Source organism: Camarhynchus parvulus, chromosome 7, assembly GCF_901933205.1.
Source record: "Camarhynchus parvulus chromosome 7, STF_HiC, whole genome shotgun sequence".
In the NCBI taxonomy this organism is placed as follows: domain Eukaryota; kingdom Metazoa; phylum Chordata; class Aves; order Passeriformes; family Thraupidae; genus Camarhynchus; species Camarhynchus parvulus.
The window spans coordinates 3,179,293-3,194,836 of record NC_044577.1 but is presented as its reverse complement, the minus strand read 5'-3'; the positions used below and the strand labels follow the sequence as shown (position 1 = coordinate 3,194,836).

At 39.6% G+C, this 15,544-nt stretch overlaps 1 protein-coding gene across 1 annotated transcript in view; it reads left to right on the top strand.

Annotated features, from left to right (window-relative positions):
• The window catches only part of SPAG16 (sperm associated antigen 16), a 380,495-nt gene that overhangs the window by 193,353 nt on the left and 171,598 nt on the right, over positions 1-15,544 (top strand). The window contains exon 12 of the mRNA XM_030952751.1: positions 4,647-4,832. Within this exon, the coding sequence (XP_030808611.1) occupies positions 4,647-4,832 (186 nt within the window). The remainder of the gene's footprint in view (positions 1-4,646; positions 4,833-15,544) is intronic.

Here is a 15,544-nt window from a genome sequence, read left to right as displayed (position 1 = left end):
TTTGTTAAAAAACAAAGTATTTTATTCTCCTCTGAATTAGATATATGCACAGTGCACAGGATTTTTTTGAGCTTTCCCTGTTAGTGATCAGTCTGAAATTGAAATGGAGTTTATGTATTGCTGCTGAGAATTAAGGCTGAGGTCATATTTTCATGTTTTAATATCAAAATCAGCATACTTTTTTTTTTTAATCAGTCATATGATAAAGGACTGTGTGACTACCATATCTGGGTAAACTGACAGCCTAAATCATAAAAACAGCTGCTTCCTTGATACATTTGTTTCTCCCCCACATGCTCTTTAAGGAAAAATGGCACCATACAAAAACGTTGCAGCCATGGGTAACAAAACATTACCTCAGATTTTGGAGCGTTTCTTTTTATCTCCCAGGACTGAAAAATGCTGCAAATCAGAGAAAGTGTGTCATTACTGATCAGCTGTTAAGTAGATAGGGCTTCTTCCTAATAGCAGCATCTTGATTTAGATGTCTGACTTGGCTTGACACAGCACTTTCCTGTTCATTATGTGTGTGTCTGGTGTGAATCCTGACCAGGAGGGTTTCCTGAGCAGGGAGTGCAGCCCCTGTGTGAAGCAGCCCTGACAGCCGCCATTCCCTTTGTGCTTCCCAAAAATGCTGGTGTTAAGTTCCTACATGGATAATCACAGATCCCCATCCTTTAATGACCTGATGCTTTTTTTATGCACAGGGAATATTGGGGAACTTGTGTTGTAGGGGGCTGGGGCACTGGGTTCCTGTATTCCTGAGTATTTTTGCCCTTACTTCCACTGTCAGTCTGTCCCTTAAAACTGCTTCCTGCTGCACTTTTGTTTCCAGTCTCCACTATTTTTTCTCCTTTGATCTGTAAGGAGTGCTAAACCTCACTTGTAACTCCTTCCCCTGCTGCAGATTGCCAAATTGAATCCATTTGAACTACCTTCCTGCTCACATCTGTTTTCTGAAAGATTTTCATCACTGCCTGGATGGTGTATTTTTGAAATTCAGCCCAAGGAACCAGTTCTTTGTGTAGCATTTTGGGGATTATATATTAAAAAATGCATAAGCCATATATCTCTTTTTTTGTGATTCACAACAGTGGCAGTGCACGTTTCCCTCTGCATCAATTGCAGATTTCATCAGTCCCACTTTATACCTGACTCTGAATTTGTTTTAAGCTCTTATTTTATAAATTTATAAGGGCTATGATGATTTGTCATTTCTCTAATTTTATCTATCTCCAGAACTGAGATCTGGCTTATTAAAACTGAAAGTGATTCGTTAACAAAAGCACATTTATTCCTGACAGCTTGACAAAATTAGGGTCTCCTCAGAACCCCTACTCAGACTTCAAGCTTTTATGCTCTGGTATGTGTGACAAAAGCTTCAGGACTATTCTTGTGCAACGTTATAAAAAAATGTTGAGAGATTAATCTCTCAGAGCTTTGTCTGAGGCATGGGGGTGTAACTGCATTAATGAATATTATAATGATATTTTCAACAAAAAATAGCAACCTAAACTGCAAGTGTTAAAAATAGTCAAAATCTTGGCTGGGTGATCTTTCATAGTGGCAAGTTCTCCCTTAAGATCTATCAGGTAAATGATACACATATTTCAAGCTGTCGTAGCAGCTACTTTTACCAAGTGATTCAGTGGACATCTATTGGAAAAGGAGAATATAACATAAAAGGGTTGACACCACAGGTCCCAGACCTTTTTTTTTTTAATTAACTGCAGCACTGAATTAAATATCTCTGAGTGTATTCTTACTCAGAGTTTTACAATAGTGCTTAGGATCAACCCTTGAGCTCTTTTCAGTTCCCACAATTTTATATCCAGAGATTTGGAAGAAGGATTTCTACTGCCTGAGATAGGACCTTTGCCATTATTCAAATAAAAGAGTTTATTGGATCCTAAGGGCAAGGTCATCTTATTGATGTTGCTCAGATAATGGCAGAAATTGGTCTGAAAACCTACAGCTTAACTATTTCTGACCTGTACTTTTGTGTATTATCCCCAAACATTTTTCCTGTTTCTTGTTTTTGTTTAGTATGAAAACAATTTAAACAGATTTTTGCTTAGAAAGTGAAAACCTTTTGTTATTCCTGGGAGGGCTGTGTTAACTTTTTTCAATATTTTAAAAGATTTTGAGATGAAGGCATTCTAGATGGATTGATCTAATTTTCATATCTTGATAGGAATTATATTAAAGAGGCAAATTACAGGATCCATGGATACATTTATGGCAGTGAAGCCCTGGGAGCTGTGAGCATGGCTTTGGCAATTAAGCCTCAGAAATCGGTTGGGAATTCTCTGAAGGGTTTATTGAGCACTTGATCAAGGGAGGTTCATGAATTTCCTATACTTGGATTTTTCTGCAAATTCTTCTTGAGGTCATTTCACAGAAACTCTCATGGAAGCAGAACTGTCCTGAATAAAAAGGAAATTTATTTCACGAGTTTAAAAACTGGTGAAAGGATAGGAATCAAATGTCACTTTCAGAACGGAGAAATTAATTTCTGAGTCCCACAGGGATCTGTGCTGGGACCTAAGTTATTAAGATGATCTTGGAAACTGGGGAAGGGAGTGAGGTGGATGAGTTTGCTCATTAGCCAGGGCAGTGCAAAGGAGCATGTGAAGAATTACAGGAAAAGATTCCTGTCTCAACAGTTGATTTCATGGTGAAGCAGCAGCTGAAATTCAGTGCAGGTGATGACAAAGGAATGCACACAGGAAGAAACAGTCCTAAGATAAGAATAGATAATAGGTAAGAGTGTGTCTAATTATCAGTACTCAGGAAGGAGATCTCAGAGCCACTGTGGTCAGTTTGCTGAAAATTTCTCTTCAGTAGTGCCAAAAATAGTAACTAAATGGAAAGAAGATAGAATAAAGCAGCAAACAGTGCCTTTGTGTACCTTCCTTGGGTACCTGTTCCTTTCCTTTCAGCTGGCAGGGTGCTGAGAGGGATGAGAAATGTGCTCCAAGGGCTGGAATCACATCTGCACAAGGAATGAGTCAGAGTCTCCATCCTGGCAGGGGAACAGGACAGGGCCTGTCCCACCATGGCTGGTGGCACACTCAGACATGTTGAAGGTGCACTCAGTGTTTGCTTTTAATCACAGCAGTAGAATTAGAAGCATGAAACAAAATGAACTAAGGCGTTTAAGACCCCAGAGCAGCTTTTCACACAAGGCATAATTAAATTTTGGAATTCATTGACATAAGAGATTGCAGTTGCCAAAGGTTTGCATATGTTCAAAAATCAATTACTCATAGGGAAAAAAAAATCCATGGATTCTTCTTAAGCACAAAGAAATCCTGAGCCACAGGGTAGGTCTGGGAGGGTTTAATAAGAGGAACACTCTACATACTTTTTCTAATTATTTTATTAAGAATCCCTTACTAGTTATATAAAATGTTACAGATGGACTCTTAATCTGAAGCCATATGTCCATGCTTTAAGAAAACAGAATTATACTAGTTTATATCTGAGATTTGGCCAAAAAAAATCTGAGATGAACTCTGTATTTTTCATTTATGCAATGTATCAATGACCCCAAGCAATGGTGAATGTGTTGAAGTGTTTATACAGAGTTAGAAAAAACAAAATTAGGATGCTTTTAAAAAATACATATATGTCAAAAATTTTATTAATCTGGAAAATAACAAAATATTCTTCCCTGAATCTGTCTTGTTGGATTTTGAAAGCTCTGGTTAACTCATAAATGAACTGCAAAAAGTAGGAATTTATTTGAAAGCCATATTTACTTTCCTGTGGGGATAGCTACTTCCTATCTCTCTTTTGATAGTGTATTTATTAATATGTGGCTCTCAGGGTCTTTCTGGGTCATTGTGACCCCAGGATTTTTAAAAGTCTCTTTTCCCAGCCTGAGCACTTGAAGAATGAGTCAGAGCTCTTCATTTCTCGGTCTCAAGGTTGTTTATTGCATCTTATCTATAAAAATTTTCTCCTGCCCTGCCGAGGTCCATCCAGCAGGACAGTTCCAGGCACTCTGCCTGCCCTCAGGGCGGTGCTATGTCTTTATACTAAAAACTACGTGTACAATGTTTACCATAACTTCCCAATACCTATCACCTATGTTAGACAGTGAGCTTCTACTCTAAACCAATCTAAAACTGCCAACATCACAGTAGAAGATGGAGGCCAAGAAGAAGAAGGAGAAAGGCTGGACATGCCCAGATCCCTCCATCTTGCCTTCTGAACCCCCATTCTAGAAACCCCAAAATCTACTTTTCCACCCCATGATAACTTCACTATTATTCTACTGAAACTGTTGTGGCTTGCTGATCTTCATATAAGGTTGGTAATTTGCTCCACGGGTCATAATCAAAACCACAGGCATTTTGGGCTTTGGGCTCTGTGCCAGGGCTTCTGAGCCCCCTGGCAGGGGTCCTGGAGAGCCAGAGGGATGTTCTGGGTTCCCACATGTGGCCACTTCATCTATCGCATGTCAGAAAACTGTGCACAGTAAAAACACGAACATTTCCAAAAATCATTTTTCTTCATATGTATTTAAGGTAAAATCAACAAATGCAACTTAACCTGTCTTTCCAAACAGAGCTAAATTATTTTGCTTGAACATTTCTCAGCAGTCTCCTGGCTCAGACGTGTTTTTTCTCCTCGAGCAGTGGCACCCAGCTGGTGACATCGAGCGGTGACACCACGGTGCGGCTCTGGGACCTGTCGAGGAGCGGCTGCATCCTGACCCTGCGGGGCCATTCCCGCACCGTGCGGGGCTGCTCCTGGCACTCCTGCGGCGACTTCGTGGCCTCTGCCTCCGCCGACTGCACCAGCAAAATCTGGGATGTGAACAGGTACGGAGGCTCTGTGCTCGCTAGTTGATACCTTCATTAATAACCAGGGGTGTGGTTTGGCTCCCCATCGATTGGTGGAGTTCACTCGGGGAGCAGAGGGAATCAAAGGCAGTGCTGGAAAAATCAGCCTCTGTGGGATTTACTAGATAAAGGGAGCTAGGAAGGACTTCACACAGTGCCAGAAAGAAAGTATTTGCTTTTGCATGCTTTACTTGGCATCCCTTACTCTTAACTGCTGGGGTTTTTTAAGGGAAGAGCTTAGTGAAACTTCGACATGTAATTTGAATAAGTAACTGAATAAAACTCTCAGTAAGTTTTCTATATGCTGTTTCAAGCTCATAAGTACACAACACACTCTAAGGTTAGCCGAGTGGAAATTTATTTTAGTCATTATCTGTGTTTCAGCAAGGTGACTCTTGATTAATAAATCAACATATACCTTCTTTATTATCCAGGCAAATGCATTTTTATGAAGGTGCTTTTAAAATATCAGTGTATTTGTGCTTACCAATTAATTATTAGTTCCTTAACTCTCTCCAGTTGTCTTCAGTTTTGATTAACTTACCCCTTAAAGAAATGGGATGGATTTATCTCTTTCCAGATTATTTCTCTATAAACTAGGCTCCTGAGTTACTGTACTGTACTAGGTCTGATCGTTAACAGCTGAATGCCATCAGTCCACAGAGAAGTTTCCAATCCTATAGGCCTTTTCCCTGGTTCTTTATTATCCAGTCCTAATGGATTTTTCCATTTCCTATTGGTGTTTTACTTCCTTTGCATTTGAATGAGGTAAAATACCCCTTCATGATTGTTGGCCACTGCAGGGAAAGAAGCTTCACTGAAAAAGCAAGGGAAAATTTCTTCTTCTGTTCTTTTTTCCTAAATCCCTCCCAATCTACTACAGTTCAGTGAGACCTTTATGAGACTTCTCAAACTGTTGCAATTCATCCAGGTTCCACTGAGAGTTAATTAAAACTCTGTCAGTATCGGATTTCCAGTCTTGCTTTCAAACCATGAATTGAGGTATTAAATGATATTAAAAATATTGTTTTCAAAATGGGGTAACTAACCCATCCTTTCATGAATTATTCCAAATTATTTTGGAAAAAAAAAAAAAACAACCAACCAACTAGTTAAGGTTTGGCAAAGTTCAAGCCAGCTGAGAGGTCGTTTTTATAATAGAAATGGTCAGCCAGTCCTGAGAACAGGTGATGCTTGCTTCCACCATTACTATCAGTAATAAGCATTGATGGTCTGTGTTTTCCTTAGAAATGGAAACAGCAACTCTTTTCTTAACCTGTTGTATATTTCTAATGCTTTGATCATCCTTTATGGCATATTCATGACCTTTAAAAAATAATACTAACAATAGCTTTAATTTTATGTCAGAATGGGTTTGAATTTGCATAGACAAAGGTTTTGTTTAGACAGTTGAAAATGCTTTCTCTACTGAGGAAGCTTTTGTAGTCAGAGGAATCAAAGCAAACCTTCACCACCAGCCCATGGTGCCTCCCACTCACACTCATCACCACCTCCCATTTCTGCCTCCAGTCTATCTGAGTTGTGCTTTGCCTGTGAAAATAAGAGAGTAACATCCCAGCCATGATGTGAAAGGCTCACTATCCATGCAGAATCACTGAAACACCAAAAATGGTGCAAAATCTCAGTGGCTACAGACAGCAGGAAGTGGTATAAAAATGTGATATAGTCTGATTAAAATAAGGTGTATTCAGAGTATGAAAAACCAAAGCCCCTGTGGGAGTCCTCACTGCCTGGTTTTTGGTGTGCTCCCAGGAAAAGCCATGTGCTGGGTGCTATGGCATTGCCTCAGTGCAAAACCAGGTGAGTTCTGCTGTGACTGGCTCAGGTGAGTTTGTAGAGCTGCAGGTGGTGTAGGCACTTATTATGAAATGAGAGCTGTGCAGAAATGACACACTTTGGAAAAGCTTCTCTACAAGAGGTTTGGTGACAACATGTGGCTGTTTCGAGCTTAAGCCATCCTGGGTCTGCAGAACACTCAGCTGCAGTTGGGCCTTATGCCCATGTTGGCTCATTCAAGGGAAAATTCAGCCTGTGCAGGATGTATAGCAAGATTTGGAAACTGGGGAAGGCTATGGACAGATTAATGAGCTGATGGTTTCCATTGGATTGTTAAATTGCTGCTGTTAGATTTGGAGCTGCTCTACAGAAGATCCTGCAGCGAGTTTGGGCTCGGCAGTGCTGCTTGCTGAGCCTGACCGAGTGTGCAGCACTAATCCCACCTGTCCCAGGGTGTCCCCTGGAATGTGCCACGAGCCTGGAGCTCTCTGGTGTGATCACAGCCAGCTGGGCTGGCCACCACAGCAATGTGTGCCCTCCTTCAGCCTCCCTGGCAGCCCGGGGCTGTGTGGCAGCAGGGACATGGAGCAGGCCTTCCATGGTTTGTGATGCTTGGAAAGTTATTTCTCTCCCCCTCCCCACAGAACAGGTGCTCATCCAGGTGCCATCATCAGCATTCTCCCTGTCCAGATGAGGCCTCAGGTTCTGGCTTTTATATTTTTCAGATTCTGTACTGCTTTAGTGTGCAGTTCTCAGCTTCATATTAGGGGATGGTGAGCTCTCTGCACAGAGCAGGGAGACAAAACAATTCCTTCTCTAGCTGGGGACCAAGGACAAATGATCCCAATCTCAGCCCAGGAGCATAAACAATGGTGGAAGGAAGAGAGAAAAACAAGAGGGATGGGAATTGATAACCTAAATCTATAAATGGACAATTAACTCCAATATGCTAATAGACCAGAACTTATAAAAGTGAGAGACCCCATGACCAGGTGTCCATTTTGTGACCATTTTGGTTCATCTTGGGTGCAGCCCTGACTGAGCTCTTGTGCTGCCCAAGGTGGATCCATTGAGGCCTTTTAATAAATCCCTGCTTTATTCTTTAGCTCTGTCTGGCCTCTGTTCTAGGTCAGCCTTCACAAGGCATCACAGATGCCACAAGCTCTGAGCTGGGGACAGAGCCCAAGATAACATTCTTCTGGGAGGATAATAATCAGTGATCACAGTTAATCTGGTGGTTTTATTCTTTCTACTAACAAGGAATTAAGATTTTATAAATGAGAGCTGTCTTTCTTCCTTAATATTACATATTTGGATGGATGCCTACTTTCAAATTGAATGGGCCTGGAAAGCAGCAGATTGTAGGGGAAGAAAAGCAAGAAGGATGTCAGAGTTATCGCTGGCACCTCTCTGAAAGAGGTGTGTTTTTAAAAAATGCTACAAATAAAAAGACATCCATTTCTGTAGTGGATGACAGTTGGTTTTTTATACCTGAGATTCAAAAAAGCCACTTTTATACATTAGGTACATAATTTTCTATAAATGTTGCTTTTGGAAAATATACAGCATTCTCTGTAGTTGCAAACTTGGTGTAAGAAACAGGGGAGGCTATCTGCTCTCTTTTAGCACCAAAATCCAAGGTGCAATTTGCACAATCATCAAAGCCCTTATTGGAGTCCAAAGAATTCAAGATGCAACATCTCTTGAATAGGAAAAGGTTGCCAGCAGTTTTAATAAATTACAAATTACTAAATTATAATTCTTTGCCAATGATGAGAAAGTTCTGCCTACTATATAGTCAGGTTTTATTTTCTTAGAATGTGAAATTACTGCTGGGTTTTTTGTTTGTTTGGGGGTTTTTATTATTCACAAATGTTTTTCTTCTGTGTATAATGAAAGTTTCAATCATGTATCAAGCCAAAAATTACATTCCTACCAGGAGGATAATGTGAGGTAGCTTTGTAGTAAACTGTGTTCTTCTAGACAACTTATGTGCATTCTATTTAAAGATACAAGCTGAGTTTAAGAAATAAAAAAGAAGGCAAAGAAACAAAAATCCAAGCCCCTTCCTTTTTCTCTGGAAACACAGACACAAGCTGAGACACAGCCATGATCTGAGTTACTGAAGGACTCAAGGGAATCTGAGTTCTGCTGTTGGAACTTCCTAATGCTTTCTGCTGGGATAATTAGTTGCTTTTAAGGGAAATTAAAAAGAAAATAGTATAACATTGGGATGAGGAGTGCAGGGAAGAAAGGTAACTCCTTTGCTTGCCATGGCTAGAAAAAATTAAACCAAAACAAAACAGCAAAACAGGGACATATCTGCTACCTTCAAAATTATCCCCACTTCTTAATGATTATGGAAATAGGAAGTTGGAGAAGAAAGGGAGGGTTTTATCATTTGTGGCCAGGATTTTATGCAGCAGCACAGCTCAGGTTGAAAATACGCAGCTGGTTATGTTCTAGCGCAGCAGCCTGTTCCAGGGGTGTTTTCTCAGACCATAAATTCAGCACTGTCAAAGTCATTTTGGCAGGATTAATTTCAATTATCCAGTGGTAAATATCATCAGAGATTTACAGCCTGATCTCTGATATGCAAATCAAGCTGAGCATCATATATCTCATGTAAACACAGGCGGTTGTTTAGCTTTGCAGACATATGCTCTACCCCGAATGTTAAATGCCAACATTGTTATTTATGCTTTAAGCTTGAGAAATTGTTTGCAGCAGTCAGAACAGCTAGAATTGGTTTTCTCCAGTTGATCCATTCTGCACTCATTAGACCAGTTCTCCATTTTTCTCTACTTCCTTTCAGCAGTACAAACTATGTGGAATTAGGCCAGCAAGAAATGCAATTGTGCTATCCTGCAGCAGAGCCCAGTGTGAGGAAGTGTTTGTGAATTGGAGCCATTTCTGGTTCCTTAATCCATCCCTCATTTGTTTTACTTTTCCATTAACAAGGCAATTTTTGTCTACTCATGGAAATTTCTCCCATAATCAAATTTTATTTTAAAATTTTAAAATGTGTGTTTCCCGGAGTCTTCAGTCATTTCTATCCATTGGTGCATTTGTTCAGGTGCAAATGTTAGAAGTGACTAATTGTGATTATTGTTAATTCTCCTGTCCAACCTCCAGAACAGTGTTCTATTACTGAGGTGTTTATATATTCTTTTACTTATTTCCAGATATACAAAAAAAAAAATTGTTTACACTTTTTGCTTCTCTGCAGCAAGACTGGACATTTTCACTTTTTTTCCCAAGTGTCAGATGTATCTGACATTAATTACTAGTTTCTATAAATAATTCCTTCTTTTGCTCCAATGTCCCTATTAAAATTATCTCCTGTTGTGACTTCTCTCCACTTGGTAACTGCTGTTTATAGTTTCATTTCTTCTCATAAGAAGCATTTAATTTTGGAAAATTTAGGGTTAGTATTTAAAGAAATCAAGCAGGGATGGATTTTGTTTAATTAGAAGCCCCTTGTCAGCTACAGCTTTCCTTGGAATTATACCATGGAATGATACCATGCAATGATGGCACTGCCTGTGTTTTATTAATACACACCTTGAGTGTGTGTAGTGCAAGACATGGTTAAGTTGATTTTAAATTGCTGTTATGCTTTGGGGTGTTTTTTTTTCTCTAGTTTCACTAAAGTCATGATTTAATGTAGCCAAGTGGACTGGTCACGCTCTTTGCTTTGTGCCATCAGAACCCAGGGTTTAGCCTGGCTTCTCCTGCCATCCTTGACATTCATATTCTGTTTCTTTTTCTTCCTTTTCCCTTAAGCAGTGGACAGCTTTGAAATGCAATACATATTCACAGATTTGTAGGGTTTTTTTCCCTACACCAAATGCATCCATATCAGGATCCTGAAAAATCACCTCAGATGTAACCCAAATATTTCCTAGTTTCAAAATGGAGCTGTATTTTCACTTTTTGAATCAGGGTGAGTGTGTGTAGCCAGTCCTTGTCCAGATACCCCATTTGAGGTGTCTGACTGGCTGCTCAGTGGGACACAAGCCACAGGCTCTTCTGGCCAGATCCCACGTTTAATTGATTCCAGTAAGAGTGGAGCTAATCTATTTTCAGAGAAGACAAATGTCCTCCAGGAAATTAGAAGGCAGGTAGAAGAACTCAGAGGAAATGTGGAAGGACCATTTTTGGGTAGTTTGTAATGTCTCTCCTGACAGCAGAGCAGGAAGTGCTTGCCATTTTGATAAAGGAGAATTCCCTTTGGAATCCTCCAAGGAGCACTGGAGAGACAAGCTGCTATTAATCCTTCAAATCAAATCTAGGCCTATGCCCAAGTCTCCAAATTTATAATTTTGCTACAATTCCATAACACATTTTTCAGGATCAGGAATGTCTAAAATCTCGTTGATATAATTCCCAGAGAGCCAATTGTAAAAAATCAATTTGAAAATGTGAATTATCAAGGAAAAGATTATATTCAAAGCAGAGCTATTCAGTTAAGGGGAAGATATGGCTAAATCTTCATAATACTCGATAAGATGAAGCTTGAAGTACAAAACTTTACAGGAAGTGTAACTTGAACTCAATGTTGTAAGCTTAAATCACATAGTGGATTTAGTATGAGGCAACAAGCATCAGCAATGAGAAAAGTTTATTATGGTCACATATTTGCAGGTCCCAAAGGCCAGAAAAATCTTAGCTGATGCCCATGGAATGCCTGAGCTGGGCAAGCCATCCCATTATTTACATCTGGTGAAATAAACAAAGAGGTGAAGGGCTTTACTCAAGGCAAACAACTGAAGCCATCATTAAAACCCTGCCTTTCTGTTCCTTGGGGATGATAAAAATATTTCCAGATTAGTTGTCTTCAAATCTTCCTACTGGGTAAGAAGAAAGAAAATCAGTATTGGATTTTCAGTAATAATATAGATCCATGAGAGACAGATGTTTGTGTGATTATTAATTACTCTGTAAAACATGACAGGAGTTGAGTAACTTCTGCTGAAATATTTCTAGTGGTGACTGTTGGCTACTGGTCTAGATAAATCCATTTTTTCTCTGGCTTTTACTGGAACCATCTGTGGCAATTTAGCCTGTGCATAAGTAGCATATTTGAAGATCTTAGTAGTTAAAGTGATAATTTTTCTTTTTAATTCAGAACATCTTGACATTTTTTCCTAAAGCATTAAATACACAGAAATGTAAGTGCTTTGCTTTCTGATTTCTGCTACTGGTCTTGAGCTGCACATCAAAGTTTTTGATTAATGGAGGGGGGAAAAATCAAGTTACTGCTTTATTTTTTTTTAAACTGAAACTGAAAATAGAGATGCCTTCTAAAATGTCTGAGTTTTGCAGAGATTTCTGAGTAGGCTTACCTGAACTCTACCATAGTTAGCGACACAGTATTTCTTTAATGAAAAGACAGATGAGAAAGTTGCATTTGATTTACATTAAAGGGTGTATAATTTCCTGATCTCAGAAGTTTCCTTGCTTCTGTTGTTTCAGCATTCAGTATGGCTTGGAAAAAACCTACTAGATGCAACTGTTAGGGGTTTTTTATGTTCTAGTTCTCCTCCTTCAGGCCAATTTCCTAAATTATGTGTAGGTGGCCGAGAGGCTCCTGTTGGACAGCAGGAAGCTTTATTTGAACTGGTGAGGAAATGTGCTCCTCTGGAAGTTGAACACCTCTTGCTTGGGGTCCCTCACTTGTCCAAACACCTCCTCAATTCCCTGGAAGCTACTTCAGGAGCAGGAGGAAAGTGGGAGGTAAAACTGAGGCTTCCTTCCACCAAATCTTAACCAGAGCAGCTGGCAGGTCTACAAAGATGAGTCTGCTGGGATTTTGTTCACTGGAGGAAGCCCAGGCAGTTTTTTTCTCTCTTTGTCCTATTTGCAAGTGTGCAGGTATTATAACCTGCAAAATGTTAGTCAGATCTTGACAGGGTGTTTCCACTGTCCTAGATTCAGAACTGAAATGCAAAGGATCAGCGCTGCAGGCACTCAGCACAATTGAAGTCAGATTATAGTTTTCCACTCCACATCCAGGCTCATTATCCAGATGTTTTCTTTCTCCCTCATGTTACAGTCACTCATTACTGGCAGGCTTTTCTTTACCTAAGCTGTTTTCCTAGAAATACTGACTTAGAGTATCTCCACCGAACCAAAAATTAATTGTACCAACAGAGTAATTCACAGAGCAGTGAAAAGTGTCAGGTATTAATTCAGAACTCAGGGAAGACAACAGCTCATTAAAATTATGTATCTCCATCATCACTCCCACATCCTGTCAGTACCAGTTAGTGCAAATAATACACACACAGTCTGTGCTCCACAATCAAGTGCAGCACTGTCACCCAAAATCCCTGTGTGCTACAGCACAGGTAATTGTAGGTTATTTCTCTTGTCTCCCAGTGAACTAAAAAGAGCAGGAATACATCTTACTATTCATAAGCAGCAATTCTCTGACAGGAATATCCACATATCTCCCTGAATGTGGGCTATTTTGAGCTGCTCATGTCTCCTGGTTTGAAATCAGATGCACTGGTCATTTGATTTCAAAGTAGAAGTCTGCTGTAGTGGATGCCTTAATGCATGTAAATTCCTCTTGTAATTTTCTGAATTCTTGTCCTCTGGCTCCAGGCAGTCTTCAGACATGTCTGCATGTGATGCTTTTGGGTTTTATTTTTCTTCCTTTTTATTGTTTCCTTTTAAGGGTTCAGATGTTACACAAGATTATTTTCTCTCCCAAGTGGTGGAACTCTAGTTGTGCATCCTGTTAGAGCAAACTCTATTCATCTTTGATTAGCCTCAGCTGGAAAATGAACACAAGTTGCATCTTAGTCCTTTAACAATTAATTCTTGCATACAAAAAAAGTGCCCTGGGTCTTTAATTGACATTGGAAGACACTGAATTGTGTTTGTACTTCCTTAAAATGTGAATAAATACTGTTCCCAGCCCAGCAGTAATTTCATTTCTCTGGGGCAGTTTGCAAAAAAACTTGGGGCTCATTTCTGTCCTCACTCCTTACACTTGCCTAAGTTGTTAGACCTCATACAAGTAACACAGCTTCTCTGGTGTGGGTTATTCTTTGAGACACATCTCCAAATCCTCAAGCAGGCTCAGAGCTCTAAGGTCTGTTCCCACATGGTCCAAGTGGTTAAGCCTATGAATACAGCAGACATGACCCCTCTGACACTGACCAGGAAAATAAGGGGGGGGTTTGTCTTGGTGGAGGTGAAGACCAGGATGAAGCAAATAAAAATGTTGCCAATTTCCCTTCTGCACTTCAGTATTTGTAGGTTTTCTGATGTGAATTGAGACACATCATCACACAAAAATCTTGTTCTAGGCTGACCAATATCTTTCCCAGCTAGGAATCAATTCACCATCTGCAAGACAATTTTTATGCATCTATTTACTGAACTCAGAGCCTGAAAAGGCATGTGTCTGTGGGAAACCTATTAAATATGTATTGGAATTATCCACTAGATGCAAACCCAATGAATTTCTTTATATTTTAGTGTCTCTTTCAAGCATATTTCTGTCACCAACACAAACATTCTAGATAATGGAATCTTAATATGGAGACTGCAGTAAAATATCAACAAAATTTGTGAATTATTTAATACAGAGCAGACGGTCACAGAGTGTTTCTGTGGCATAAAGGGCACAGGAATTTGCTGCACACTGGGAACACAGCTGTAGTCACACTCATATCCCCACTCTGAAATTCAAAGTAAAAATACTGTGTGTGATCTTCTGCTCCTTTAAAAGCCCTTTTTAGATTTTTTTTTTTTTTAATACCAGGCTTTGTTTCATAGTTATACAGATCTTAGCTGACTTTGGAAGGTTAAGATTGAAATGAGGGTTTGGGGACACTGAGATACAAGGTGTGAAGTTAGCAGCTGGCACTGTGGGTTGATGAAAACCTAATTCTAAGTGTGTCAGCCTTCTAAGTGATCCATATCAGGTTATCACTCATGGCTTGACAGTACTTTGATTACATATTCAGTTGTAAACTGAGCTTTATGTATGTGCAGATTTCAGTAGTGACTTGCAAAGGCCTCTCTTTCCCTGGAGAACAGTGGATGCTCTTCTCATCCAGTGACACTTCTTTTGGGTGCACACTGGGACTAGACAGGTGTAATATATATATTATAATATAAATATATTGATGGAAAATCATGCTGTTAACAGGGAATGGTGGAACAAAAAGGAAAGTAAACCAAACTGTTCACATCCAGGTAAGGAGGAGACGAAATCACTCTTGTATTTTGTGCTTGTGTTTCAAGTTAATATTTTCCTTCCTCCAGCTGTTGGCAAAGGGAAATCTAGCCCTTTTCTTCCTTTTTGGGGAGTGGTGGGAGGTATCCCTGGGAATTCAGCTCTTCCCATTCTGTGTTCAGGCACTAAACAAACATTCCTGCACCTGTAGCTTCAGTGGGTGGACCAGGCTCTTTATTCTTCACTCCAGCAGATGCCCATTAGAAGCACTGGTTTTGTTGTGGCTCCATGTCTAAGAGCACAGCAAATCCATTATTCATAATCCCTTCCCAAGTTCACAAAGCCATTGAATAGTGCTGCATAACTCCTTAAAGCTGCCACCCACTCAAATCCATTTTATTTGGACAAATAAAGAAACTCTACACTGAAGAAAACCAATTTGAAAGCACACTGCAATTCATTTTCCTCACTTAAATATTGAAGTGCTTATATTTATTGCATCTCAGCCTTGTTGTACTGCTTTCAAAAAGAATTTGCTTGTTTAATAGATCTAAAGAAGTTTCAGTAAATTTAAAATGTGGAGGAAAATAAATTAACATCCGACAAGGGTCACAGTGCTTTCTATGTACATGGGTTGGGATTAAAGACAAAGAAGAAATATATTAAAAATAAATTTAAAAATACTAACTTAATACAC